This window comes from Oncorhynchus tshawytscha, linkage group LG09, assembly GCF_018296145.1.
Source record: "Oncorhynchus tshawytscha isolate Ot180627B linkage group LG09, Otsh_v2.0, whole genome shotgun sequence".
Taxonomy (NCBI): domain Eukaryota; kingdom Metazoa; phylum Chordata; class Actinopteri; order Salmoniformes; family Salmonidae; genus Oncorhynchus; species Oncorhynchus tshawytscha.
This window is the reverse complement of record NC_056437.1, coordinates 19,750,728-19,778,704: the sequence shown is the minus strand read 5'-3', so window position 1 is coordinate 19,778,704 and position 27,977 is coordinate 19,750,728. Positions and strand designations below refer to the sequence as shown.

Here is a 27,977-nt window from a genome sequence, read left to right as displayed (position 1 = left end):
ATGGAAAATGATCTTACTTTCAATAGATGGGGTTTTGGAAAGAGGCTTTCTAACAACAAAGGCCTACTAAGGACGAGCACTTAGTGAAAGTTTGCCATGGGATTTGAAATATGGGACTATATCTCTAGGTACTTTGTTCTTTTTCAAAGAAATAACTTAATGGCGATCTAGCTTTTAATTCAACAGTATCAGAACAGGACTTATGCAGTAGCCTAAAGTCCTGCTCTGATACGTCATTCAATTGAGCTAATAAGTAACACTGACATTTGAAACCCAACCTTAGGGAATGGCACTGTACAGTTACCCTTTCCAAATCCTTTCTTTTCTTGATGTGCAATTAGTGTAATAGCCTCTCATATGAAGAAACAGTGTATGAAAAGAGTAGGCTAGTAAGAATTCCTCTTGCAGTATATGCCTACAGTGGTGCCCAAAATCTCCTCAATCATTCTGCCAATAATGATTCAATGGACAAGTGTCAGGGTGTCACAAATGCTTACAAACATCTTGCATTGACTAAACATCTACCCCTTCCTCCCTCCCTATCTCTCCCATCCTTCTTGTGCTCTTCTACCCTAGCTCCATCCCTCTCATTCTCTCATGTTTCCTCTATTGACTCATCCCCTGGAGATGTTATGTGACTGAGGAAATATTTTTTCACAAATTAACATTTGTTGGAGCAGACTGGGACTGTAGTATTGTCGTTTAAATGCCAAATTTGTGTATCTTCCGGAGTTTAGTTGCACATCAGCATGGGTCTTAGTTTCTTAGCAGTGAGACAGTTTGTTTCCTTCTCTGATGTGTCCACCTGGGGCCTGAGGCTGGCGCTGGGATGTAAATAATGTACTGTATGAGTTCTGTTGTTCTGTCATAGTCTGTGTGGAGGAACATTTCACAGATTGTTGCAGCTCTGCTAGATACTCTTTCCAAGGACTCTGTTCTTGAAAAGAAGAACTCTGAGGAAAGGAGATGTATTGTAACACAAGAGCGTAAGCTTGCAATCAGGAGACAAAAGAAAGCACCTTTGTGAAATGTCATCCATCTCTATAAAGTCAAGGTGTGTGAATCGTTTTTATGTCCCAATACACAGCTAAATGGACTGTTGGTGAGTGAGTGCTGTCCCTATTGGTTGCCATCTTTATTGGGCTACTATCTATGTAGCCTAATAGCTTAGTAATAAATAAGGTATTGATATGTAGCCTAATAGCTTAGTAATAAATACGGTATTTATCAAGTCAAATAAGCTAAAATATTTCCTACTACTGGAAGCTGCAAAATAGTTATCCCAGTAGAATAAGATCTTCCCTAGGGTTGTGTGAGAAAGTTTCAGACTTTCAGACAAACCTTCACGTGTGCCTAGAGTCGAAGCCCATGTGACCCTTGCTGAAATGTGGGTAATATTACTGATGGCACAGTTGATTGCAGCACAACACAAGGTTATTTTATATCGCTACATCTCCCCCTCAGTTATCTGCCCGCCCACTGCCTTCTTATTAAAGTGGATTAAAAAGCACTGCTGTCAGCTCGCCTGCCGTGATATGCTGTGACTCTGTGTTGCCTGGGGGGAAGACAGCCAGCACTCAAAGTTGAATCTCTCAGCCTCCCAGTCAGAGCATGGCTAACATCAGTAGGTGTCTAATCTATAATGCATTCCTACAGGGGAGTTGGTCCACCACTTGGTTAGGGGGTGTGACGCCTATGCTTTACTGCTGTTTAAACATGAATGGGCCCTCTGTGAGTGAGTCTAAATGCCAGGTTTAACCTGGGGAGAGTGTCCTCTGCCAACTCACTGTGTTGATATCAGGCTGAGATTCTAGTGTGAAGAGCACAGACTCATGATGACACCAATCTGAGACAGCCGGGCCCTCCTGTAACAGTAAACACAGACAACTTGTTAAGAAGTTTCCTATGAAGTTGTGAAGGTCGTACAAAAAGAGTTTGTTCTCCATTTTGAGACACACAGCGCTCAGCTGTTGAAAATCCACTTGACTTACACATAGAGGACATTGCAGAGTACAGGGCTGATAACACTGTATAAACTGCATCCCCCTGACTGCTTTTATTCAGTCTGCTGATGATATGTGAACCATAGCCTACACATTATTCCATCCTCTCACCTTTTCAAATGTGGCCCAATGGAGGGAAGATGGTGAGTCAGAGCATTCATTAACATTTCGGATTTAGTTATTTTTCCCACCCTTCCCCCCCTCTGTGATGTTTTCTCTGGGGTGATATAAAGGAGATGATGCAGTTATGCACTGGAGGGATGTTGCTGATTAGCCTAAATCCTGTGCCGAGTCAGCTGCTTTATGATTCACAGCCCTCTGCCCTTCTGTTCCCTCAGCACCTCATGCTTTGTTTTGGCACTCTTCATCTGCTAGCAGCAAATTGACATGAATCAACCTGCGATCTGGTGTACTTATGTATGTACACATCGATCTTTCTTGGTGGTCAGTCACCCACAGTGAACCCTATGTAGTTTAGCTGTCTGAGGTCGGCCTACTCTACTGTACTATGTTTCTATGGTCTGTAGTTTTAGCCTGGCCTGTCTCGTAGATTTCAGAGAAAATATAGCCATGTTTTTGATGAGCTAATACATCTCAACAGTAAGTTTCCTTTTCTCTTTTGTCTGTTATTTCCCCCACATTCAATGCACTGCTACAAAGTAATAGGGAGTAAGGCTGCTTCATATCTGTTGAGGAATGGGAAGTCAGGAGGACTGTTTGGATAATTTGTTGAGCAGACCACGGCTTTTATTTTTGCCATCAAGGACACAGAAAAATAACCGGTTTTCTTTTGTTCTGTGGTGCAGTCATTTGCATCTCCAGAATAGGCCTAAACGTCAGTGAAGTGACACGTATGTGCTGAGAAGTGCAATAGTAAACAAAAAATATTGTTCTGATCTTGAATTAAATTGATAATGCCTCATTTCATGCGATTTTTCCAATTTTCTGAAACTAATAGTTGTATTTTCAGAATGCAATTAGTGGTAGCCTAATGGTGTGTATAATTAATCACATGCAGTAACTCCCCGAATTGGGGGCCACAATTGCACCCTTCTCTAGAAAGCTAGCTAATTTAGAAACATGGGATTGTCTTTTTCTTTCCTTTTTAACATTACAAGTAACAATGGAAATCGACAACTGTCTGCATCTGTTTCTTTCTTGTAAGTATTTTCCTATCCTAGAGTCTGAGACGTTGTGGTAATCTGTGGTAGAGAAGAAGAATGTATGACCATTTAGCATAGACACTTTACATTGCCCCAAGTTATCATGAATCATGACTTCTTCTATAGTTTAGGCATATAGCTAGCTAAGCATAGCTAGATAGTTGTTGTGTTATCCAGCTAACAATAATAGTGATTGTGTTGACACAGCTAGCTCGTTAACATCCTGGGTATGTCTCACTTAATACCCTTGGGGTATGGATACCATGAGAACAAGGTTCAGGGAATATAAGACCATCGACCCCAGCTAACGTTACTGTAGTTAGATAGCTAGCGAGTAACGACCGTAGCATATTTTCCAGCTTTAGGTAGCTAGCTAGTCAACGTGAGGAAACTAGCTACTTAGCGTGCTAGCTAATACCAAAAAAAACGAAACAGATTGCATGGCAAGTCTTTTCTGTAGATGGTAACTAGCTAGCTAGTCTAGTTGGAACCCCCAGCAAAAAGGCCAACTAGCGTTAGCCAACTAGATAGCTAGAGTTAGCTTGCCAACGCTAGCTAACTACCTATGCAAATCGTCCAGCAGCATTCATGTATCCAATAAAGAAAAACATACTGCATGGGAAACATACTTTCTCTCTCTTGTGTTGATGTTTTTGACCTACAACACTGTTTCTTTCGAGGCAATCTTTCATGTCTGGATTTTGCACACTGACTTTGACCCTGTGCTTTGCACATATGATGTCAGAGTGGTAGCCTAATAGTGTGTATAATTCATCACAGGGAGTAATTACTCCCACCATCCTGATAATAGGTAGAAAAATAAAAGCTTTATCTACAACATCAGGCCAAACTTCTCATAGTAATTCCATAAAGTTATATATAAAAAAAAAAATTAAACGTTAGAAAGGTGCAATTAATACTTTTAGAAGATGGAATAAGTTGCTGAATGTCTCTTCAGAATAGGATTTGGGATCCCATTAGAGTAAATGTCATTAACACTAAAATAATCTTGAAGTAAATTTGGATGTGAAGTTATGGATCCTAAGTTATGTAATCAAAAAGGTAGGCCTAAATAAGAGTTAAGAAATTATCTGTCAGCATTTTCACCTCAATATAGACCTATCTGGGATATCTCAAGGCTGGTTGTGTCACAAACACAACCTCAATATTGCCACTGTGCCATATCAACCTATTGGCACTGCATTTCTTAATTTAAGCATTTGTTGAAACAATTACTACTTTTTTCTATTGACAATAAGTTACACAACATCGTCTATGAACTTGGGCAAATGGGGGAGGAATGTTATCTAACTGTGAAAACAATAATCAGTTGAAAAAGTTAAATTAAATATATTTGTATGTGTTCTTGTTTTCCAGTACACTCGGGTGTGGATCCCAGACCCAGAGGATGTGTGGAGAGCTGCAGAGATCATCAAAGATTACAAGGAGGGAGAGCCCATCCTGTACCTCAAACTTGAAGATGAAACGGTAATATACTACCCACTGGATCAGGCCACAGTTATTAAATCCATATCCTTATTTGGATAATATAGCCTTTGCCTCAAGACTCCATATGCTTTGGTCTATTGAATACGTAAGCATATGCTGAGATTTTCATATCACCTCATGTAGCAGCAGTATATTCCCCTACATACATACTCATGATCACAATTCCTATTTAATACTCCTCGCAGGGTGGGATTGTCAGGTATGATTCATACACACCTAGATGCCGTCATCCTTTAACATAAAAACATGATTATTTCTCTTCTCAATAATTCAATAAGCTGTGTGGATTGTAATATTTGTAATATTCTTATGGATGGTGCTGCAATATGATTTAAACTGATATAGGTAAAATGGTCTTACCCTTACAACAGGTACACGTGCAAACACTTGGCTGTAATAATTTGTTGTGACATTTTTGCTTGAACATCTGTCCCAGCCGTTGGAATACCGCATCGGACCCAAAGACAACGCTCTTCCCTTCCTCCGGAACCCTGATATCCTGGTGGGGGAGAATGACCTCACAGCTCTCAGCTACCTGCACGAGCCTGCTGTCCTGCACAACCTCAAAGTGCGCTTCACCGAGTCCAATCACATCTACACATACTGTGGTAAGTCTCTATACCACCTCTCTAAACAGGCAACACACGATGGGGTGAATCTACATACGATGGGGTGAATCTACACTACCGTTCAGAAGTTTGGGGTCACTGAGAAATGTCCTTGTTTTTGAAAGGAAAACACATTTTTTGTCCATTTAAAATAACATTAAATTGATCAGAAATACAGTGTAGACATTGTTAATGTTGTAAATGACTATTGTAGCTGGAAACGGCATATTTTTAATGGAATATCTACAGAGGCCCATTATCAGCAACCATCACTCCTGTGTTCCACTAGCATGTTGTGTAAGCTAATCTAAGTTTATAATTTGAAAAGGCTAATTGATCATTAGAAAGCCCTGTTGCAATTATGTTAGCACAGCTGAAAACTGTTGTTCTGATTAAAGAAGCAATAAACTGGCCTTCTTTAGACTAGTTGAGTATCTGGAGCATCAGCATACTTTCTTCTGAAACTCGTCAGTCTATTCTTGTTCTGAGAAATGAAGGCTATTTCATGCGAGAAATTGCCAAGAAACTGAAGATCTCGTACAACGCTGTGTACTACTCCCTTCGCAGAACAGCGGAAACTGGCTCTAACCAGAATAGAAAGAGGAATGGGAGGCCCCGGTGAACAACTGAGCAAGAGGACAAGTATATTAGTGTCTAATTTGAGAAACAGACGCCTCACAAGTCCTCAACTGGCAGCTTCATTAAATTGTACCTGCAAAATACCAGTCTCAACGTCAACAGTGAAGAGGCGACTCTGGGATGCTGGCCTTCTAGGCAGAGTTGCAAAGAAAAAGCCATATCTCAGACTGGCCAATAAAAATAAAATATTAAGATGGGTAAAAGAACACAGACACTGGACAGAGGAAGATTGGAAAAAAGTGTTATGGACAGACGAATCTAAGTTTGAGGTTTTCGGATCACAAAGAAGAACAGTTGTGAGATGCAGAAGAAGAAAAAAGATGCTGGAGGAGTGCTTGATGCCATCTGTCAAGCATGGTGGAGGCAATGTGACGGTCTGGGGGTGCTTTGGTGGTGATAAAGTGGGGGATTTGTACAGGGTAAAAGGGTTCTTGGAAAAAAGGAAGGCTACCACTCCATTTTGCAGCACCATCCCATACCCTGTGGATGGCACTTAATTGGAGACAATTTTCTCCTACAACAAGACAATGACCCAAAGCATAGCTCCAAACTATGCAAGAACTATTTAGGGAAGAAGCAGTCAGCTGGTATTCTGTCTATAATGGAGTGGCCAGCACAGTCACCGGATCTCAACCCTATTGAGCTGTGGGAGCAGCTTGACCGTATGGTACGTAAGAAGTGCCCATCAAGCCAATCCAACTTGTGGGAGGTGCTTCAGGAAGCATGGGGAGAAATCTCTTCAGATGACCTCAACAACTTGACAACTAGAATGCCAAAGGTCTGCAAGGCTGTAATTGCTGCAAATGGAGGATTCTTTGATGAAAGCAAAGTTTGAAGGATTACTATTTCAATTACACAATTACTATTTCAATTAAAAATCATTATTTATAACCTTGTCAACGTCTTGATTATATTTCCTATTCATTTTGCAACAAATTTCATGTATGTTTCATGGAAAACAAGGACATTTCTAAGTGACCCCCAAACTTTTGAACGGTAGTATACATATGATGGGGTGAATCTACATATGATGGGGTGAATCGATCCAAGTCTTCAAATCTTATCTTGCCATTTATTACACTGGTTTATACAGCGCCAACTAACATCAATTAGATTTATCCAATGTGGCCTGTGTTGCTTCTCTTCCAAAAGCCCTTGGCCTGACCTTTTGCTACAAAGTCCTCCATGTTTACTAGTGTAGCTGGTCTATTATACACCATGTAGGATTGAGGCTTTTATTGACCTTACTGGTTGACTTGTCCCAACTTTTACAAACCTGTCCTCCCAATCCCCAATCAACTAGGGTTCCATTGACTAAAGCAAGAAATGCTTGCTCTGTAGCCATGTGTGGAATTCATCCTAAACAAAGCAGACAAAATATAATGAGCAAAGACAATCTGTTGAGTATACACTGGCCATAGATATCACCACCATCTTTTAGGGAGATCTGTCCCCATAGTAACCCTGCCAGGGCATGCTTGGAAGGAAACCTTCTACATTCCTCTGGCCATCTGGATGTTGTAATATGGTTTATTTATTTATTTTTAATTTTACTAGGCAAGTCAGTTAAGAACAAATGCTTATTTCCAATGACGGCCTAGGAACAGTGGGTTAACTGCCTGTTAAGGGGCAGAACGACAGATGACCTTGTCAGCTCAGGGGTTTGAACTTGCAACCTTCCTGTTACTAGTCCAACGCTCTAACCACTAGGCTACCCTGCCACCCCATGTAGTATTTACATATCAAAGGTAGTAGTTAAAACGACTAAGGGTTGTTATCAATGTGGTTTTAATTACAATAGTATTTAGTTCTGTACGTACAGTATGATAGGATTAATAAGAAGATTAGTTTATCACAGGACAAACAGAGATGAGTCTTTTTGCTTTACCCCAACCCCCGGAGACACACAAATACACACACCCACATGGATATATGAGATATATATGAGATATATTACTAAATATAGGATTAAGTAACTACCTCACAGTATCACTGTGAGATATAGTGATTTTAGAGAGTTTAATGTTTTACTTGACTGGCTCTACTGTCCTCTCTGTCCTCCCTTCCCTCACTCCATCTTCCCTCCAAAGGCATTGTGCTGGTGGCCATCAACCCCTACGAGCAGCTGCAGATCTATGGAGAGGAGGTCATCAATGCCTACAGTGGGCAGAACATGGGAGACATGGACCCACACATCTTTGCTGTTGCTGAGGAGGCATACAAGCAGATGGCCAGGTGCTGTATGAGCCTCTGGGTACAGCTAATTGGGTATAACCCAGGATTGGGATTCTGTTACTGTATCAGACCTGGTACAGTTGCCAGTTTCATAAGCACATTTTATGTATTAGTCTGCTTTGGGAGGCAATTGATTTGTTACTGTGTGACACATAGCTGCATATCAAGTACTTGATTAGACCCCTAATTCAATTTGCTATGTAATTTGATAGTGTTGGTGTGGGACTGAGGGTCTAAATAAGCAGTCCAGGCAGAGACGGTGTCTTCAATGGAAGGTGTGGGTGGATAATAACAGTGCTCAGGTCCACATTAACTGTCACCCTCCTCAATACCATGTCCACATTAAGTTGTAGTCGCTGCCTACGTAAAGGCCCACTGCTATATTGTCCTGGCAACTCCAGTCATGCAGAGTTGATTAGCATTGTGCAACTATAGGATTGATCCACTGTAATACTGTAGCGTTATTGCAATATCTGATATGGTCTGATGGTCAGTTACCTTTTTAACTGTAAATAACTTACAAAATGTCTCCAATGTCAATCTCAATCGCTTCTTCCTGTAGAGATGAGAGGAACCAATCCATCATAGTAAGTGGAGAGTCAGGGGCAGGGAAGACCGTCTCTGCTAAGTACGCCATGCGGTTCTTCGCCACTGTGGGAGGGTCAGCCAACGACACCAATGTTGAGGAGAAGGTGCTGGCCTCCAGCCCCATCATGGAGGTGAGGATGGGCTGATGATCCCATACTGTCGACCAGCCCAGGCCAGCTATATAGCATACTAGTAAGGGAAATCGAGTGCAAACCGGAAGTAGTCTTAAGTATATTGCTGTCCAGTCAGGTTGTTTACTAGTTACCACACCCACAAAGTCAAACCCCGCCTATTTCTACAATTTCTCTTCTTAAAATGTTATTTTAAACTTAACTCTAACCTTAACCACACTGCTAACCTTATGCCTAACTCTTTTTTTTAAATCATTTTTGTTTTCGAGATTTTTTTACAATAATTTTGCCCATTTTGACTTTGGCTGTGGTAACTATTGAAAATCGTCACGTTTTATGAGCGCATTTCACATTACTTTTGGGTTGTAAATCCTATTATAATGCTCACATGAATGTCATGCTGAATATATGTTCATGTCATCACAAAAAAATTATTCACATTTAGTTGCTAGTAGAATAACGTTACAATGCAAATATTATGTGTAAAATAGTTGTTTATGTTGTTTTGGAGCTAAACCTCCTTTGCACTGCACTCCATTCTAGCACCTTTTGCTTAGTTGTTTCGGTGGGCTGGCCTTCATTTGATCTGTAAGCAAAGTATTCCCATAGTTTGCTTCTGCAGCCAGTTTTGTCAACAAGCTGCGGGCGTGGAGGTATGATGTTTTTGTTAGAATAAGTTGTGCTGTCTGCATTTTCTCTCTCTACTCTCACTTGGTTCTCGAAAGTGGCTCGTGCTGGGTCAGCTTCAAGCGCAATTAGCCTGGATAGCTACAGCCCCCCTGAGAAGATTCCGAAAAATGACTTGACAGACTCGATCCTCTCAATCCGTATATAACGTGCGACGCATTTGACAGAAGTACCGAAAGTAACACAAATTCTAGTACCGAACCACTTTTCATGTTCTAGTATTGAAAAAGTACAGGAGTTTTGGTATAGCGTGCAACGCTATTAGGTTGGTTCTTGTTAAAACGTGATCGTGTTAACTTTCTCGGCACACAAAAAGTATAATGAACTCTACATCTTCAGTTGTAACTTTGGAGAGTTCAGGCTACAGAAAAGTACTTGTATGGGGAATCATTATGAAAACTGTATGTGAAGAAGCCTAGCAAGCACAGCAGGAGTCCATTACCCTCTCTCGTGTTCTGAATCAGCAGAAACCTTCCTAACAGCAAAGTCCCTCAGCCTGTGTGGAACGATAAGACCAGGAAAGGCTGCTAGCTAGAAAGTTATCCGTCTGTTGTTCAGGAAGTTCAGGAGAAGGGTGGTCAGACATTTCTGTCTGATCTAGCTGACGTGAGGCTGGTAATGGACTCAGAGTAAAGAAACAGAAACAGGACTGATCTGTATGCAAGGACCGACTGGCTCAAGCCCCATCTTGGCAGGTGTCACAGCTCAGAATTAGGAGCATTATGACTGTCAATGTATATTACAAGCAGTAAGGAGACTCTAAAGTTTTTTTTGTGTGGTATGAATTACAATATGAGAGGATAGAAATATATATTTTACAGTGGTTATGATTTTCCTTTGATCTCTTTTGAAGATTTTCTTTTGAAACTCACACTTTTTTCCGCCCCGTTCTTCTCTTTATAGGCTATTGGAAATGCGAAAACCACTCGCAACGACAACAGCAGTCGTTTTGGGAAGTACATCCAGATTGGTTTTGACAGGAGTTATCACATCATAGGAGCCAACATGCGCACGTATCTGCTGGAGAAGTCAAGGGTAGTCTTTCAGGTACGTGTAACTCCATGTTGTTCAGTCTGGGAAGAAATTGGTTTCACTCTGTAGTACTACTGCAAGTCCATGCTTCCTTCACATTTACTTTCCTTAGTTTAAATAAGCATTTGATTAAGCCCTAACTTGACACATTTTTCCAGACAATCAAATATCATTATGAATTTATCTAAGTCATTTAAAAAAATGAATAGAGCTACAAGATTAAATTGCAGCCCAGGGGAACTCCTGATCTAACAAAACTACCCAAGTCTTTCATTCACTCAGAAGATATTATTGATAAAGAGTTAACGAGGCAGTGCAAGCAAAAATAGGATTTTCCTGTATATTATATATATTTCCACAGGTTGAAATAATACTGTGAAATTGTGAAAATTCTGATAATGTCCTTTTATTGTAAGAGCTGTTGGAAAAGACTGAAATTGCAGCTTGTTTTGCAAGGATGAAGTTTTGGACTCCCTGGTGACATCACCAGGCGGAATAAGTTAATAGACCAATAACAACGTGATTTTGCCCTCCTTTCTACCAATAACAGCTAGTTTTTTAGGTTATATGTCTCTCCTATTAGACTCCTCCAATTAGGACCCTCGCTCAGACCACTCCCAGACAGTTGTAGCAACATTTTTGCTTGAGAAATTGCTTTTTGACAATTTAATTGAAAACAATCACAGTAAAGTACTTAATTGTTATCCAGAAATGATTTAATATTGAGGTAAAAATGGCTGCATTGGTCCTTTAAGTGATATAATATCTGTAGTATATTTCTGCTTTTTAGGCAGAGGATGAGAGGAATTACCACATCTTCTACCAGCTGTGTGCCTCGGCTAGCTTGCCAGAGTTCAAAGACCTAGCCTTGAGTAAGTGTCACAGATGAAGACAATATTCCACTATCTATCTGTTTCATAAGCAATTTATTCTCTTTGTCATGTTTACTAGAGGCAATTATTTCTCATACTAAAGGATTCAGAGAATAATGGATGCCTATCATGCCTGTCAGGGCCTCCTAATAAGAACACTGGTCTTATACATTAATGTATATCTCTACTTAACTGCTGCTTTCATCCTGAAGCCAGTGCAGAGGACTTCATCTTCACATCACAAGGAGAGAACATCTTCATTGAGGGGGTTAATGATGCTGAGGACTTTGAGAAGACGAGAGAAGCATTTACGTTACTGGGTAAGTGTCTGACTGCATGGGTACGTTCTAAGCTAGCAACACACCTACATTAGAATAGGCGTAAAGACTGATTGGGATTTTATTCTAATCACACAAAAGAGAAATAGAAACATGTTATTTTTCAATCTCCCGATGGAACAACTGTTAACATGCACCTTACTCTGGTTGTTTGACAGGTGTTAATGACAGCAATCAAAGCAGCATATTCAGAATCATAGCTTCCATCCTGCATCTGGGAAACGTGGAGATCTGCTCGGAGAGAGACGGAGACTCCTGCCACATATTAGTATGTCACTATCCAGTCTTATCTAGCTTAATTCTGTTTGAGTTTCTAGTTCCACATCACAACCCCAAACCATGTATGTTCTCTATACCTCATACCTAATTTGTTGATTCAATGTGTGTGTGTGTTTGTAGAAGAACGACCCTCACTTGGCACATTTTTGCCAGTTGCTGGGGGTGGAGCTGGAGCAGATGGAGCACTGGCTATGTCACAGGAAGCTGGTTACCACGTCAGAGACCTACGTCAAGAACATGTCTCGCAAACAGGCAGCTAATGCACGCGACGCACTCGCCAAGCACATCTACGCCCACATGTTTGACTGGATCGTGGAGTATGTCAACAAGTCCCTGCACACCTCCTCCAAACAACACTCTTTCATTGGTGTTCTGGACATCTACGGGTAAGGCTGTCCACCTGTGCTCCCCAAAACCTCTAAAAACAAAGCTCAACATTGGGTCGGTTTGAATTGTGGGAGGAACTTGACTGTGTGAGAACTGATTTTCTTGCCAACGCCAGGAGTGAAATCTCAGCCATGGTGAATGGTAAAATAATCCCAGGCTTGCAGTAAATTAATGCACTGTGACAGCAGGCACACAGAACAACATCATCTCAATCCCACATTCTTAATTTTGCCTCACAGTTCTGTCACACCATGTTCTTTGTACTAGGATACGAAGAAGCTTGTATTTGATGAGTAGATTTCATAACTACTCAGTGTGTGTGCCCTCGAGTCTGCAGATGTGCCTCTGTGTCGACGCATATGTGTGAGCGCTCTGTGTTTCTCCAGCTAAATATCTCCATCCACTGTGTTTTAAGTGCGTCTTCTCATTACAGTATTCTAAGTGTATAGAACCATATTGACTGGGGGAGCTGTGCTCTTCCTCTGCTTGACCCTGTCTGACTGAAGGCCTAATTGGTTCCCTGCTGTGAGTTAGATTATTGATAAGGCTGGCTGCTGGGGCAGGGAGGGGAGAGATACTGAGCTACAGTGGAAACCTCTCCCCAAATAAGACATTCAGCAGATACAGCAGCCTGGTCAATATTTTACATGCTTTTCACAAGCAGTGACTCAGAAGACCAGTTTTCCATGGCTTCTGTCTATTCAGCATTGTATTTTCAGCTATCACGTCAGGCATACATTTCCATTTTAGTCATTTAGTAGATGCTCTTATCCAGAGCGGTTTATCGGAGCAGTTAAGGTGAAGTGCCTTGCTCCAGGGCACATTGACAGATTATTCACCTCCCTACATCAGTGGGATCAATAAACATCTCAGTCCTGAAGTCCTGGATTTTAATGACAACTCTAGCCTTGAATGAGTGTTGATTGTTTGGTGCAGTTTTCCTCTCAGCCCATGATTTAGAATTACTGTCCACAACACAGGATGACAGGAGACCAGAGACTTCTGACTCATTAAACACTTGAATGTTTTCTCTTCATCTGAACAGATTTGAGACCTTTGAAATAAACAGCTTTGAGCAGTTCTGCATCAACTACGCCAATGAGAAACTTCAGCAGCAGTTCAACCAGGTGAGTTTGAGACTAGATTGTAATCTAGCTACCTACCTTTTTTACTTGTATTTTTTGGGGGGGGGTAGATCAGCTTTGATATTGTAGCTTCCATAAATGTAATTGTCTGCATCATTTCCAATCCCCCATATATGTTTTTGGAAATACATATACAGTAGCAGTCTAGTTTTTTAGGATTAAATGTCAGGAATTGTGAAAAACTGAGTTTAAATGCATTTGGCTAAGAATCCAGAAAATCCCATTGTAGGATTTTTAATGAATTTATTTGCAAATTATGGTGGAAAATAAGTATTTGGTCAATAACAAAAGTTTATCTCAATACTTTGTTCTACACCCTTTGTTGGCAATGACAGAGGTCAAACGTTTTCTGTAAGTCTTCACAAGGTTTTCACATACTGTTGCTGGTATTTTGGCCCATTCCTCCATGCAGATCTCCTCTAAAGCAGTGATGTTTTGGGGCTGTTGCTGGGCAACATGGACTTTCAACTCCCTCCAAAGATTTTCTATGGGGTTGAGATCTGGAGACTGGCTAGGCCACTCCAGGACCTTGAAATGTTTCTTACGAAGCCACTCCTTCGTTGCCCAGGCGGTGTGTTTGGGATCGTTGTCATGCTGAAAGACCCAGCAACGTTTCATCTTCAATGCCCTTGCTGATGGAAGGAGATTTTCACTCAAAATCTCACGATACATGGCCCCATTCATTCTTTCCTTTACACGGATCAGTGGTCCTGGTCCCTTTGCAGAAAAACAGCCCCGAAGCATGATGTTTCCACCCCCCTCTGTGCGAGCCAGAAATCTTGCTTGTTTATCGGTGACCAAATACTTATTTTCCACCATAATTTGCAAATAAATTTATTAAAAATCCTAATGTGATTTTCTGGATTTTATTTCTCATTTTGTCTGTCATAGTTGAAGTGTACCTATGATGAAAATTACAGGCCTCTCATCTTTTTCAGTGGGAGAACTTGCACAATTGGTGGCTGACTAAATACATTTTTTGCCCCACTGTATGTATGTATGTATGTATGTATGTATGTATGTATGTATGTATGTATGTATGTATGTATGTATGTATGTATGTATGTATGTATGTGTCTTTAAAAAATTAAAAAATAATTTTATTATTTTCCACTAACCCTTCCACGCCTCCCCTAATTAGAGTAAACTAATTAGCAACACCACTTAGGCTTCTACTTCCAGCTTATACATACTATATACATTTGACGGACAATTTATTTTACAATAGTTCTATTTTGTTTGTTTTTAGACCTGTTCTTCCTCGACCCTCAACCTCTCCCATCTATTTCTGATGTCCACCCAGTTTGATTTATTTTTGCCATATATTTTTAACTGTGCTGTTTTACAAACGTTCTGAAACTATTTAAATTTTACGGACACTGTATATTTTACATTAGTTATCTTGTTATTATTCCCACCCTTCAACTCCATTCAACCCCTCCCATCTATCTCTTAACACCATCCATATTGGATTTCTATTTGCCATATATTTTTCGTCTGTGCTGTGATGTTTCACAAAAGTTCTGAACCTTTCTATTCTCATAGGTTCTACAGATTGTAAGTTAAAGATTTTTTAAAAATCTTCAAGTATTATTATATTATTCAGCGATTTGACTGAGTTTTCAAATCACCCAGTAGTGCTATTTGCAGAGTTAGCTCCAGATAAATGTTGCAGTTCTTCAGCCAATCCTGGACCTGTGACCAAAAACAAGCTACAGTACCAAAATAAATGATCTAATGACTCTGTCTACCTACCCTTTACCTTAGTTTCCAATGTTCTGTAGAGGAGACGTAAGAACTTGTCGCTGTGAACTTCATGACTCAACATGTATTTATTGAAGTGAAATAATTCATGACTTAGTCTAACTGATAACCTGCTGGGCTGTAGCTCACTGTGTAGTTGTCTCATCTCTGTGTCCTCAGCATGTGTTCAAGCTGGAGCAGGAGGAGTACATGAAGGAGCAGATCCCCTGGACGCTCATCGACTTCTATGACAACCAGCCTTGTATTGATGTCATAGAGGCCAAGCTGGGAATCCTGGACCTGCTGGATGAGGAGTGCAAGGTGGAGCACCCTGTCTTAAATATATTGTCTTAGTCCTAAATCAACACTGTCTTTACTCCAGAGCTCCAGAGTACATAGTTCTTAACTTATTAGTGAGGATGTTTATAGGGACGATTGGCCATGGGAGGAGTTATAGTGCAGGATGCACTTGAGTAGTCTCAGGGGTTGAAATGGGGAGCAGAGCAGAGCATACTGCTGATCCCAGCATTTTAAACGTCTTGCCTCAGTTAATGGGATTCATCCTGCTGTAATGTACACACCGTGGCCTGCTTCTGTTTCCCCTGCCTGCATCCAGATCTTTATGAGTTAAGGCCTTTGGAACAAAACAGATTACTTATTTATTTCACTCATCCTGTCTCATCCCGCAGCCCTTTGAAGTTATTGACGATAATTTGGGACAACCTCAAAATAATGAGGATTCTGAGCACAGGTAACGTGGGTAGAACGTTTTGGTTTCCTCCATGGTTTTATATCATCTCATTCTCTTTCCTTCTTTTCCTCCATCCGCTGCTGCTACAGGTGCCAAAAGGGACAGATCAGAACTGGTGCCAGAAGCTGTTCGATCGCCTATCAAGCAGCGTCCATTTCCAGAAACCACGGATGTCCAACACATCTTTCATTGTCATTCACTTTGCTGATAAGGTGGGTAGACCTGTATGTATGACTCTTCAGTTAGGTGAACATTTGATGACCCCAAGGTTGTTGGTTGAGGTCATCATTGGCCTTAAACTGTCAATCTGCGATTGCTAAATCAATTTTTTACTTTTAAATTCATGATATATACCCATTGATTCTTGAAGAGTATAATTTATACATGTCTCATGAGCTTAGTCCAACTGTCTTACCCCATCAGAACCCAAAATAGAAGCTTGTTTATCCCTTTGTTTGTAAACAATGCAATTGTTAACACTGTATTGCGTCAAAACATAGTTAAAACTAGAACATCCAATCTCATGGATGGTCAGTCCTTGCATCCATAGCTCTGTCTATTAATCTGAGAGTGATTACATTTCTCCAGCCCCATCCCTCAGTTATTTACCAAATCAGTGGCGGCGTGGCGGTTTGTTATTGTTTCAACTGCAGATTGACCCTTTAAGCAAGGTAACGTATTTAAACCAAACTGCTTCAGTGTTGGTTGAGTATAGTGTAGGTGTGAGTACTGTATAGTGTGGGTGTGAGTACTGTATAGTGTGGGTGTGAATACTGTATAGTGTTGGTGTAATATAGTGTTGGTGTGATTACTGTATGTTGTTGGTGTAAGTACAGTGTTGGTGTGAGTACTGTATAGTGTTGGTGTGAGTACTGTATAGTGTGGGTGTGAGTACTGTATAGTGTTTGTGTAATATAGTGTGGGTGTGAGTACTGTGTAGTGTTGGTGTAATATAGTGTTGGTGTGATTACTGTGTAGTGTTGGTGTAATATAGTGTTGGTGTGAGTACTGTATAGTGTTGGTGTGAGTACTGTATAGTGTTTGTGTAATATAGTGTGGGTGTGAGTACTGTATAGTGTTGGTGTAATATAATGTTGGTGTGAGTACTGTATAGTGTTGGTGTAATATAGTGTTGGTGTTACTACTGTGTAGTGTTGGTGTAAGTATAGTTTTGGTGTGAGTACTGTATAATGTTGGTGAAATATAGTGTTGGTGTGTGTACTATATAGTGTTGGTGAAATATAGTGTTGGTGTGATTACTGTATAGTGTTGGTGTAATATAATGTTGGTGTGAGTACTGTATAGTGTTGGTGTAATATAGTGTTGGTGTTACTAGTGTGTAGTGTTGGTGTAAGTATAGTGTTGGTGTGAGTACTGTATAGTGTTGGTGTGAGTACTGTATAGTGTTGGTGTAATATAGTGTTGGTGTGACTAATGTGTAGTGTTGGTGTGACTACTGTGTAGTGATGGTATAATATAGTGTTGGTGTGACTACTGTGTAGTGTTGGTGTAAGTATAGTGTTGGTGTCACTACTGTGTGGTGTTGGTGTAAGTTTTAGTGTTGGTGTGACTACTGTGTAGTGTTGGTGTAATATAGTGTTGGTGTGACTACTGTGTAGTGTTGGTGTAAGTATAGTGTTGGTGTGAGGACTATATAGTGTTGGTGTGAGTACTGTATAGTGTTGGTTTAATATAGTGTTGGTGTGAGTACTGTATAGTGTTGGTTTAATATAGTGTTGGTGTGAGTACTGTATAGTGTTGGTGTAAGTATATTGTTGGTGTGAGTACTATATAATGTTGGTGTGAGTACTGTATAGTGTTGGTTTAATATAGTGTTGGTGTGAGTACTGTATAGTGTTGGTGTAATATAGTGTTGGTGTGAGTACTGTATAGTGTTGGTGTAAGTATATTGTTGGTGTGAGTGAGCTCAGTGGCCCTACAGTGTCTCCGCTCCTCATTATAACACAAGCTCTAATTAACTCAGAGAGCAACACTAGCTCCTACTTAGAGGAGCTAGCACTTTAAATACAGACTTCCCCACTGAAGTGCTGCCTGTGTATCTGATGCCAAATGTGGGTCGAGTAAATAGATGAAAGGCAGGCAGCCATAGCGTTGTCCTTTATTTAACATGGTAATTTCCATGACAAACGAGGTATATGAGAGTCCTGTTAATGTAGAGAGGATGTCCCCAGCTCTCCTCTGTTAAGATGGCGTTAACCAATTCCCTTAGGGTGTTTCTCTTCCTCTAACTCTCTCTCCAAGCGAAAACGTGTAGGACCTACATTCACTCACTGCTCTTTCTATCTCACATCCTGGTATAATGAGAACAACCTGCAACCCTATCTGTGAGAAAGAGGAGAGAGCTAGGGTAAAGTGTTAGACCGGACTGGCCTGGAGGCTGGGGCTGCTGATGGACAGACAAATGGGAACGACGATAGACTCTGACTAAGAGGGATCTCCTTACAATCAATGCCTGCACTCATTTCCCCATGTTACTCAACATCTAAATGAACACTTTCATAAACTCAGAATATAAACTAATCTGGTTCATAATTTTCTGTTCTCAGCAAATGCTTCTGTTTAAACTGCATCATACATTAAATAATTTGATGTACAGCTGGTTGTTTAGTTAGTTAAGCAATTACAGTTCCTTTAAGTGGCTTGCTGAAGGGCCCAACAGCAGGATTGTGTGGCTCTTTTGCGATTTGACCCAACAACCATCCAGAGTCCATAATTGTACAAATGGTGCCTTCAGAAAGTATTCACACGCCTTCGCTATTTCCACATTTTGTTGTGTTACAGCCTGAATTTAATATGGATTAAATGTTGATTTTGTGTCACTGGCCTACATATAATACTCCATAATGTCAAAGTGGAATTATGTTTTTAGAAATGTTTACAAATAAATGACAATTTAAAACCTGACATTTCTTGAGTCAAAAAGTGTTCAATCGTTATGTCAAGCCTAAATAAGTTCAGGAGTAAAAATGTGCTTCAAACGTCACAAAATAAGAGGCCAATGGTGACTTTAAAACAGTAACAGAGTTTAATGGCTGTGATATAAAACTGAGGATGGATCAACAACATTGTAGTTATTCCACAATACTAACCTAAATGACAGAGTGAAAGAAGGAAGCCTGTACAGAATAAAAAATATTCCAAAACATGCCTCCTGTTTGCAATGAGGCACTAAAGTAAAACTGCAAAAAATAAAATGGCCTTTTCATGTCCAGAATTTGTTTGGGGCAAATCCAACACAACACATCCCTGAGTACCGCACTTCACATGTTCAAGTATGGTGGTGGCTGCATCATGTTATGGGTATGCTTGTCATTGGCAAGGACTAGGGAGTTTTTTTGGGATAAAAATAAATGGAATAAAGCTAAGCACAGGCACAGTCCTAGAGGAAAATCTAATTAAGTCTGCTTTTCAACAGACACTGAGAGACAAATTCACCTTTCAGCAGGAACATAACCTAAAACTTGAAAATCTATGGCAATACTTGAAAATGGCTGTCCAGCTATTATCAACAACCAATTTGACAGAGCTTGAAGAATTAAAAAAATAATAATGTGCAAATATTGTACAATCCAGGTGTTCAAAGCTCTACCCAGAAAGTCTCACAGCTGTAATCACTGCCAGAGATTATTCTAACATGTATTGACTCAGGGGTGTGAATACTTATGTAAATTAGATATTTCTGTATTTAATTTTCAATACATTTGCAAACATTTCTAAAAAAACAAGTTTTCACTTTGTCATTATGGGGTATTGTGTGCAGATGGGTGATGGAAAAAAATATTTGATCAATTTTGAATTCAGGCTGTAATACAACAAAATGTGAAATAAGTCAGGGGTATGAATACTTTCTGAAGGCACTGTAATTACCATAGTTGATTAAAGGTTTGCTTATTTAGTTGTCAGTGTATTTAGATGTACTGTATATTTCAATAAGTGCAGTCCATTATGTCTACCTCTGTCCCCTGGCAGGTTGAGTACCAGTGTGACGGGTTCCTGGAGAAGAACAGAGACACTGTCTACGAGGAACAGATTAACATTCTGAAGGCCAGCAAGGTGAGAGAGAATAATATCCTTACGCCACGAGCACAATATCACAGCCATAATAATACTCCTGCTTATTTCCTATATCATATAGTGGACACCTCTCACACTAAACACACTGCCCACTTAACTGGAGAAAGAAGTCTATCTTTAAGCTTTACCTGATTTAACATCCAGCCCTTTGGCTTTTACTGCATTTATGGACTTCTTTCTTGGAAAAGCAGCGCTGTAAAGCTTTTACCAAATGAGTTTACTGCTTAAAGAGGCTTCAGTTTTGAGATAGAGTGTAACTACGCAAAAAAGTTACATGATTTAGAAAGAAGCAAGTTGAAAGCATTTCACAGGTTGCTATTCTGGGAAGTATAGCTCCTATCAGATAGAGTTGTTGTTTAAAGCCAGGCTGATAACTTGTCAACACTTCACATGAATCCTAGTTTTAAATCCTGCTTTACATTCTAATTTGAAATACATTGAATGTTAATTAAGCAGTTATATCAACATTCTACTATATTGCAGATGAACTGTCACAATCACAACACACATACACACACTCTTTCTGAGGTCCTCTGACTCCTGCCTCTCCAAGCCAAACTCAAACTGCTGGATTGGAACCTAACTTCAGCATATGTTCTCTGTATGACCTTTGCGATATAAACCAAGTGTGCATTGGCTTTCTCATTCATTTGAGTTCAGTTAATTTCAGTTAACTTTCACACCCCCCCTGCCACTCACTCTCTTTGGGACAAATACCAACTTTAGTTCCCTTCATCTGGTGTTAGTATTCAGCCCTTTCACTTTCTTCCATCTTGACTTCCTCTCTCCTAATGTCCTCTCCTCAGCATTACTAATGAAACAGCCATTAAGAGCATGTAAATGAGAGGGAATATTGAGAGGCAAGGAGAGATTTCATGTTCTGCCTAAAAGCATATTGTCTGTGGAAACAAATCAATTTTCTATCAGAAAGACACCAAGCTCTGTTGAACAGCACGGAGGAGTATCAGAAGGACTGAATAGAACAAACACATTTCAGATGCAGTCAAGGTTTGCTAAACAAAAGCAGTGATGAAGACATAATAGGTCCACCCCTGGTGATGGCAGTCTCAATATTGTAAAATATCCTGTACTGCATTTCTGTCTCTATACCTGTCATTTCAGTTATCTTTCTTGTGTGAGTTTTGCACCATAGTCGTCTCTGAGGCCCTAGCTCATTAAACTCTCATATCTAGCTGAGGATGACAGTGACAGAGAAACCTGTCAACAGACTGGAGCCTTAGAGGACTCGTGAGGGTCATGAAACTTCCTCCAGCTGATAATACTTTCCACAATGGACCATTACTGTAATATCTCACAGCCTGACAGCCCTGCTAACTCAAGCCCCAAGCCTGAGGAGAAGGATGGAGCAAGGAATCTCCATGAATCTTCATAGAAGGACCATAAATACAATCCAGCTTACAGAGAGCTTCTTTTTTTTTACAAAGCTATGAAGGAAACATTTTCCTGAAGAACATTAATGTTCATGTCAGAATGAAACACTCTTGGCAAGTTTGGCAGAGAGGAGTATGAGAGAATAGTTATCAGTATGTATGGTGGGACTGGATTGTATCATTAGTCTTGTCACACCAGCCGTATCTGTGACAGGAATATGTATGTGCCATTATCAGTATTCCCTCTGCATACACCTCTATCTGTCATGATCAGATGTGATGCTGCTGCTTGGTTGGTCCCCTTCACTGGTTCTGCTGAGGAGATGTGATTACAGAATGGTCCTAATTGAACACTGAACGCTGGTTTATTGACGTTCCGTCCATTCATGCTCTTCACTACTGTAGTCTCATCAGTGTTCTTTAACACACACTGCTATTTCACTGGATCCTGCAGTATAGCACGATTTGTCTTACGATATCTTATGAAAAAGACGTTTGTAGAAATTTCACGCCACTTTTGGTGTGGTTTGGGGATTTGATGTTGTTATCCAGCTGTAAAATGGGTTATAATATAATCTGTTTTATGATAAGTTGTTTGGATGAAACCCGCTGCTAAACATATGAATGATTCATGTGATTAACGTGTCCCCCATCTCCCAGTTCCAGCTCATGGCAGATCTGTTCCAGGACACTAATAAAGACAGCAGCATTTCCACATCTTCCTCCAGCAAGTCCTCCAGGGTCAACGTGCGGGCGTCCAAACCAACACCCAAAGTCCCCAACAAGGAGCATAGGAAAACCGTGGGCCACCAGGTTAGCATCCCCTCTGACACTATGAGGCCTGAGTTCAATCAATGTGCCTTTGGGCAGGAGTCTGTCTGTGCCATTGTCATAGTGCATTTCTAAAGAGTGTATGGAACCTTTCAATAGAAAGCAATGACATAACAAGTCTGTATTTTGAAAATTTGGGGGGGGGGGGAGTATGAACTTTCCCCATCGTAGATGTTTAACTCGTTTGCAGCAATTCTCATCCCCTTCTGTGTTTGTTTACTGTAGTTCCGTAGCTCCCTGCAGCTTCTCATGGAGACCCTGAATGCCACCACCCCCCACTATGTGCGTTGCATCAAGCCTAATGATGAGAAGGAGGCATTCTCGTGAGTAAATATTCATACCTTGACTCCCTTCCCTAATCAGATCTATAAGCCTGTGGTCTCCCACAGCTTAAGAAACATGTGGTACGGTCATGGTGAGGTAATATTTCCATATGTAATAGAACTCTAAAAAACATGCATGTAGTCAGGTGGAAAGACAGTCAGGAGAGAGTATTGTGTGGGAGAGACAGAGCGACATCACCTGGGTGTGCATGCTGTGTTTTTTCTTTGGTTGCCTTCGCCCTAGTGTAGCCTGAGGTACTGATTCTCTCTCTCTTGTTGAGTAACTCTCAAGTCCCCTTCAGCACTGTTCAAACTCTGGGTTGGCAGGTAGCCTAGCAGTTAGAGGGGTGAGCCAGTAAACAGAGGGTTGCCAGATTGAATCCCGGGTCCGACGGGGAAAATCTGTTGAAGTGAGCTAGCAACCAGAGGGTATCTATCAAAGATGCCATTGCCTGTCGTTGTGCAGCCCACAGCAACTGCTCCAAGGGCACCCAGTGTGTCAGCCCCCCCCAAGCCTATGTATGTGAGGGGTTGGGATGAAGCGGGAGTTACATTTTGGTTGGACCTTGGTACAGTTGACGTATGAAGTGATCTTCGTCTTAAAGGTAGACTCTGTGAAATGACATCACCACGAGCAGCACCACAGATATTGAGATGAGCGAGATGCAAGACTTTGCTCTCACACAGTCACACACAGTATCTGCACATGTGCACAGGTTCGCTTCATGCTGTTCACAGTGTGGTAGCTACTGGACCCAAAACAGCTGAGAAGTTGAGCATCACGCTTCAAAGCTGTTAGTTGTTGTGGAAATTGGCCCGCTATGCTGTTTACTTTCTGCATCTATGCCATATCGCTGAGTCTACCTTTAATCTTAATCATACATGTTTCTCTTGCTCACACTGGCACAACCATGTTGACTATTACTGGAAACTCTTATCCAAAATAAAGACTTAATAATCAATGTTGATTATAAGCAGTGTAGAATGGGACATTTAAACTAGCACACTAGATATCCTAACTCCTGAGAAAACAGTAAATATAACAAATGCAATGACCTATGTAAGATGGGATGTTGTCAATGCAGATACCCACAGGCTTTTGATTTGAGATGTTCGGTTTAGGAAGTGTATCAGTCCTAAACAGCACACATTGTAGACAGAATGTTTACTTCAGAATAACAAGAAAGAAGCAGAGGTCAGATTATGTTGGCATCTTCTTGACGCATTCTTCAGCACAAGGGCCTATTGAAGGTCTCTAAATCGAATGGTGTGCCTGCGTGAGTCACATGCTGTAGCTGGACTGTAGCAAACATACTGAAGGCTGTATGTAAGGAAACACAGTCAGTCTGCCAAGGCAGCACCGAGCCGACTAACATTTACATCCTCTCAATGTCTCTGTCTTCTACCTAATGGAGATGTGCTCAATGCTGAAAGAGAAGTTTAAGCTCAGGTAGGAAGAGAGGAACAGCTTTTACTTGTCTGTGTATTGTAACTATCCCTCTTCCCAGAATGCAAGTGGGTTTTCATTGTGATGGTGGAACAATCTAGAAACTTTGTATAAGTGTTCTTTGTGTTAGTGTTCGCTGCATACAGTGTAAAACCGTTTTGCTGATCTTGCCGAGCCATCTTGTCACAAGAGGATCACAATGGAAATAAGTCAGACTTTATTGTGTTATCCTTGATGATTTTACTCATTTACATGTATGTATTTTTTTTTTAAATGTATGTGCTCGTTTTTAAAATGGTTCAATGAATAAATCTAAACTGAAAACAAAACTTATTTTGTCCCCATCTTTGTTGCAGGTTTGAGTCTAGGAGAGCTGTGCAGCAACTGAGAGCATGTGGAGTCCTGGAGACCATCCGCATCAGTGCTGCTGGGTACCCATCAAGGTAAGATGCTTCTCATACACAGAGCACTACTGTTAGCTCTCTGCTGTGTGCGATAGTCGAAGCACAGAAATGAGTTGTAGTGCTTTGTGGCTCAGTTGGTAGAGCATGGCGCTTGCAATGCCAAGGGGTGTGGGTTTGATTCCCGCTAGGGCCACCCCCCCCAAAATTATGCACGCAAGTCTGTAAGTCGCTTTAGATAAAAGTGTTTGCTGAATGGCATATATTATTATTCTATATATTACAATAGAATAGAATGCGATTGTTAAGGTACTCCTCTGTGATGTGATGGGCTTTCTCGATCTCCTAAGCAGGGGTGAAATTGAATTCCATCTCTCCTGAGATGCGTGCTTCCCTGAGGGAGAACAGGAGGAGAGCAATGCGCCACTGGGATTTACTAAGCTAGCATATATCATTTTTTGAGATGGTCATACCATGGATCAGTTAGATATTTTATTTAGAATTTTAGGACACCTATTGTATAGGTATCAAAAATATATATTGAAAAATGATTTGATAAAATATAGAATTTTGCTACTATAGCCTATAGAAACGCATTGACTAAGATGTTCATAAATGGCAATACAGACAGTGAACAAAATGTATCAGAAGAAATAAGGTTTTGAAGTATCTGTCCTATTCTTAGGAGTTATAAGGAAGCTGATTAAATATATACTTTTTTGGACACACATTTAACCCCTTTTTTTGTTGGTACAAAACTACTTTCATACATTTTTTAAAACCGGTACCAGGTTACCTTCAGATGAGGCCCGTGACACTTGTGGGGTGTTGTAGAGCAAAACGGAAATCACCCTCGTGTTAGTGAGAGACTGATTTTGATGGTGACGTTTTTATTATCTTAATTAGATTGTCAATTGACTCCTAAGGATTTTAAAACAGATATTTTTCTGATATATTTGATTCTCAGCCAGTCCTATGTGATTCCAGGTGGACGTACCCAGACTTCTTCAACAGATACAGAGTCCTCATGAAGAAGTCAGATATGACCATTGGAGACAAGAAGCTGGTGTGCAGGAACCTGCTGGAGACCCTGGTCAAGGTAAGAATGAGTTGTTTCATCCCAGAAGCCCCAATCACGATGGGAGAGGAAATGTACGAATGTCTGAAGATATCTCTCTTGGATGACTTTTGTTCCTCCCCTGGTTGAAGGATGTTGTTATTTTCAACAGAGCTCCCTAACTCCTTCAGCAGCCGTCCATCGTTATATTATAGAACCTACTGCATGTCTGTTCTGATACAGTATATGTTAACTTATCCAGTGTTGGGAGGAAACAGCTTTGAATGTATAACCTGGGGAATGGAGATGTAAAAAGGCAGATCATGAGTTTCAGTCCTGATGGAGGAATAGTGCTGTGCTCTTTAGGAATGATGGAGAATTAAGTATGCGCAGTCTGGGAGGTATTCTCTTGGCTTCTTGCTTTTCTCCATCTCAGTACATGAGCAAGAGAATATGGAGTTTATTCAGGTTAATAAGTGTGTTGAATCTTTGGACAGTATGTAATGGATTTCTTAGCTGGGTGGAAACTAATTAACCTTGTGTTTGGTCATGCCCACTGATGTAACTGCTTTGATGCTCCGTTGACTGAACTGAAGTTAATGAATTCATGGAAACAAAATGGAGCTGTCTTTCTCTCTCACCAGGACCCAGACAAGTTCCAGTTTGGTAAGACCAAGATCTTCTTCAGAGCAGGCCAAGTGGCCTACCTGGAGAAGCTGAGGGCAGACAAGTTCCGCTCCGCCTGCATCAAGATCCAGAAGACGGTGCGAGGCTGGCTGCAGAGGGTCCGCTACCAGAAGATCCGGAAGTCCGCCATCAACCTGCAGAGATATGGCCGTGGATACATGGCCCGCCGGTGAGAGGAGAAACACTATATTCTGTTACACTAACAAAGCAGCAAATAATTGTATTTTTCTTGATAAATCACACAAAAAGCGTCATGAATCACTTATCCCAAATGGCAATATCAGTGCCAGTAACTTATTTCCTCCTCTTTTTGCCGTCTTTCTCTCCCGTCTGTCTCAGGTATGCGGAGCAGCTGCGTCTAACCCGCGCTGCTCTGATCTTCCAGAAGCAGTATCGTATGGTCAGAGAGCGGAGGGACTATCTAAGAGTGAGACAGGCTGTTGTCACCATCCAGGCCTTTACCAGGGGCACGTTAACGCGCAGGATCTTCCAGGAGGTACTACAACCACAACACTACCTGTCATGGCACTGGCTCACCTTTTCACCTTCTTTTTCCTGGGTTTTGTATGGGCAATTCCACCGTAAAATAATGATGCTGATACAATTTTACACTTTAAAATGTACAGTTGAAGTCGGAAGTTTACATACACTTAGGTTGGAGTCATTAAAACTTGTTTTCAACCATTCCACAAATTTCTTGTTAACAAACTATAGTTTTGGCAAGTCGGTTAGGACATCTACTTTCTGCATGACACAAGTAATTTTTCCAACAATTGTTTACAGACAGATTATTTCACTTATAATTAATTCTATCATAATTCCAGTGGGTCAGAAGTTTACATACACTAAGTTGACTGTGCCTATAAACAGCTTGGAAAATTCCAGAAAATGATGTCATGGCTTTAGAAGCTTCTGATAGGCTAATTGACATCATTTGAGTCAATTGGAGGTGTACCTGTGGATGTATTTCAATGCCTACCTTCAAACTCAGTGCCTCTTTGCTTGACATCATGGGAAAATCAAAAGAAATCTGAAAATTGTAGACCTCCACAAGTCTGGTTCATCCTTGGGAGCAATTTCCAAACGCCTGAAAGTACCACGTTCATCTGTACAAGCAATTGTACACAAGTATAAACACCATGGGACCACATAGCCGTCATATCGCTCAGGAAGGAGACGTGTTCTGTCTCCTACAGATTAGCGTACTTTGGTGCGAAAAGTGCAAATCAATCCCAGAACAACAGCAAAGGACCTTGTGAAGATGCTGGAGGAAACAGGTACAAAAGTATCTATATCCACAATAAAACGAGTCCTATATCGGCATAACTTGGAAAGGTCGCTCTGCAAGGAAGAAGCCACTGCTCCAAAACCGCCATAAAAAAAGCCAGACGGTTTGCAACTGCACATGAGGACAAAGATCATACTTTTTGAATAAACGTTCTCTGGTCTGATGGAACAAAAATAGAACTGTTTGGCCATAATGACCATCGTTATGTTTGGAGGAAAAAGGGGGAGGCTTGCAAGCCGAAGATCACCATCCCAACCGTGAAGCACGGAGGTGCCAGCATCATGTTGTGGGGGTGCTTTGCTCCAGGAGGGACTGGTGCACTTCACAAAATAGATGGCATCATGAGG

General features: G+C 40.8%; 1 protein-coding gene across 3 annotated transcripts in view; it reads left to right on the top strand.

Annotated features, from left to right (window-relative positions):
* The window catches only part of LOC112257528 (unconventional myosin-Vb), a 73,574-nt gene that overhangs the window by 16,787 nt on the left and 28,810 nt on the right, over positions 1-27,977 (top strand). For all 3 annotated transcript variants that reach the window (XM_042326659.1, XM_024431164.2, XM_024431165.2), the window contains exons 2-20: positions 4,544-4,654; positions 5,112-5,283; positions 8,013-8,157; positions 8,720-8,876; positions 10,467-10,610; positions 11,386-11,467; positions 11,680-11,787; positions 11,964-12,073; positions 12,205-12,470; positions 13,517-13,598; positions 15,540-15,680; positions 16,200-16,322; positions 20,101-20,184; positions 22,257-22,409; positions 22,653-22,750; positions 24,554-24,640; positions 25,586-25,697; positions 26,300-26,511; positions 26,682-26,838. In XM_042326659.1, coding sequence (XP_042182593.1) covers positions 4,544-4,654; positions 5,112-5,283; positions 8,013-8,157; positions 8,720-8,876; positions 10,467-10,610; positions 11,386-11,467; positions 11,680-11,787; positions 11,964-12,073; positions 12,205-12,470; positions 13,517-13,598; positions 15,540-15,680; positions 16,200-16,322; positions 20,101-20,184; positions 22,257-22,409; positions 22,653-22,750; positions 24,554-24,640; positions 25,586-25,697; positions 26,300-26,511; positions 26,682-26,838 — 2,544 coding nt within the window. The remainder of the gene's footprint in view (positions 1-4,543; positions 4,655-5,111; positions 5,284-8,012; positions 8,158-8,719; positions 8,877-10,466; positions 10,611-11,385; positions 11,468-11,679; positions 11,788-11,963; positions 12,074-12,204; positions 12,471-13,516; positions 13,599-15,539; positions 15,681-16,199; positions 16,323-20,100; positions 20,185-22,256; positions 22,410-22,652; positions 22,751-24,553; positions 24,641-25,585; positions 25,698-26,299; positions 26,512-26,681; positions 26,839-27,977) is intronic.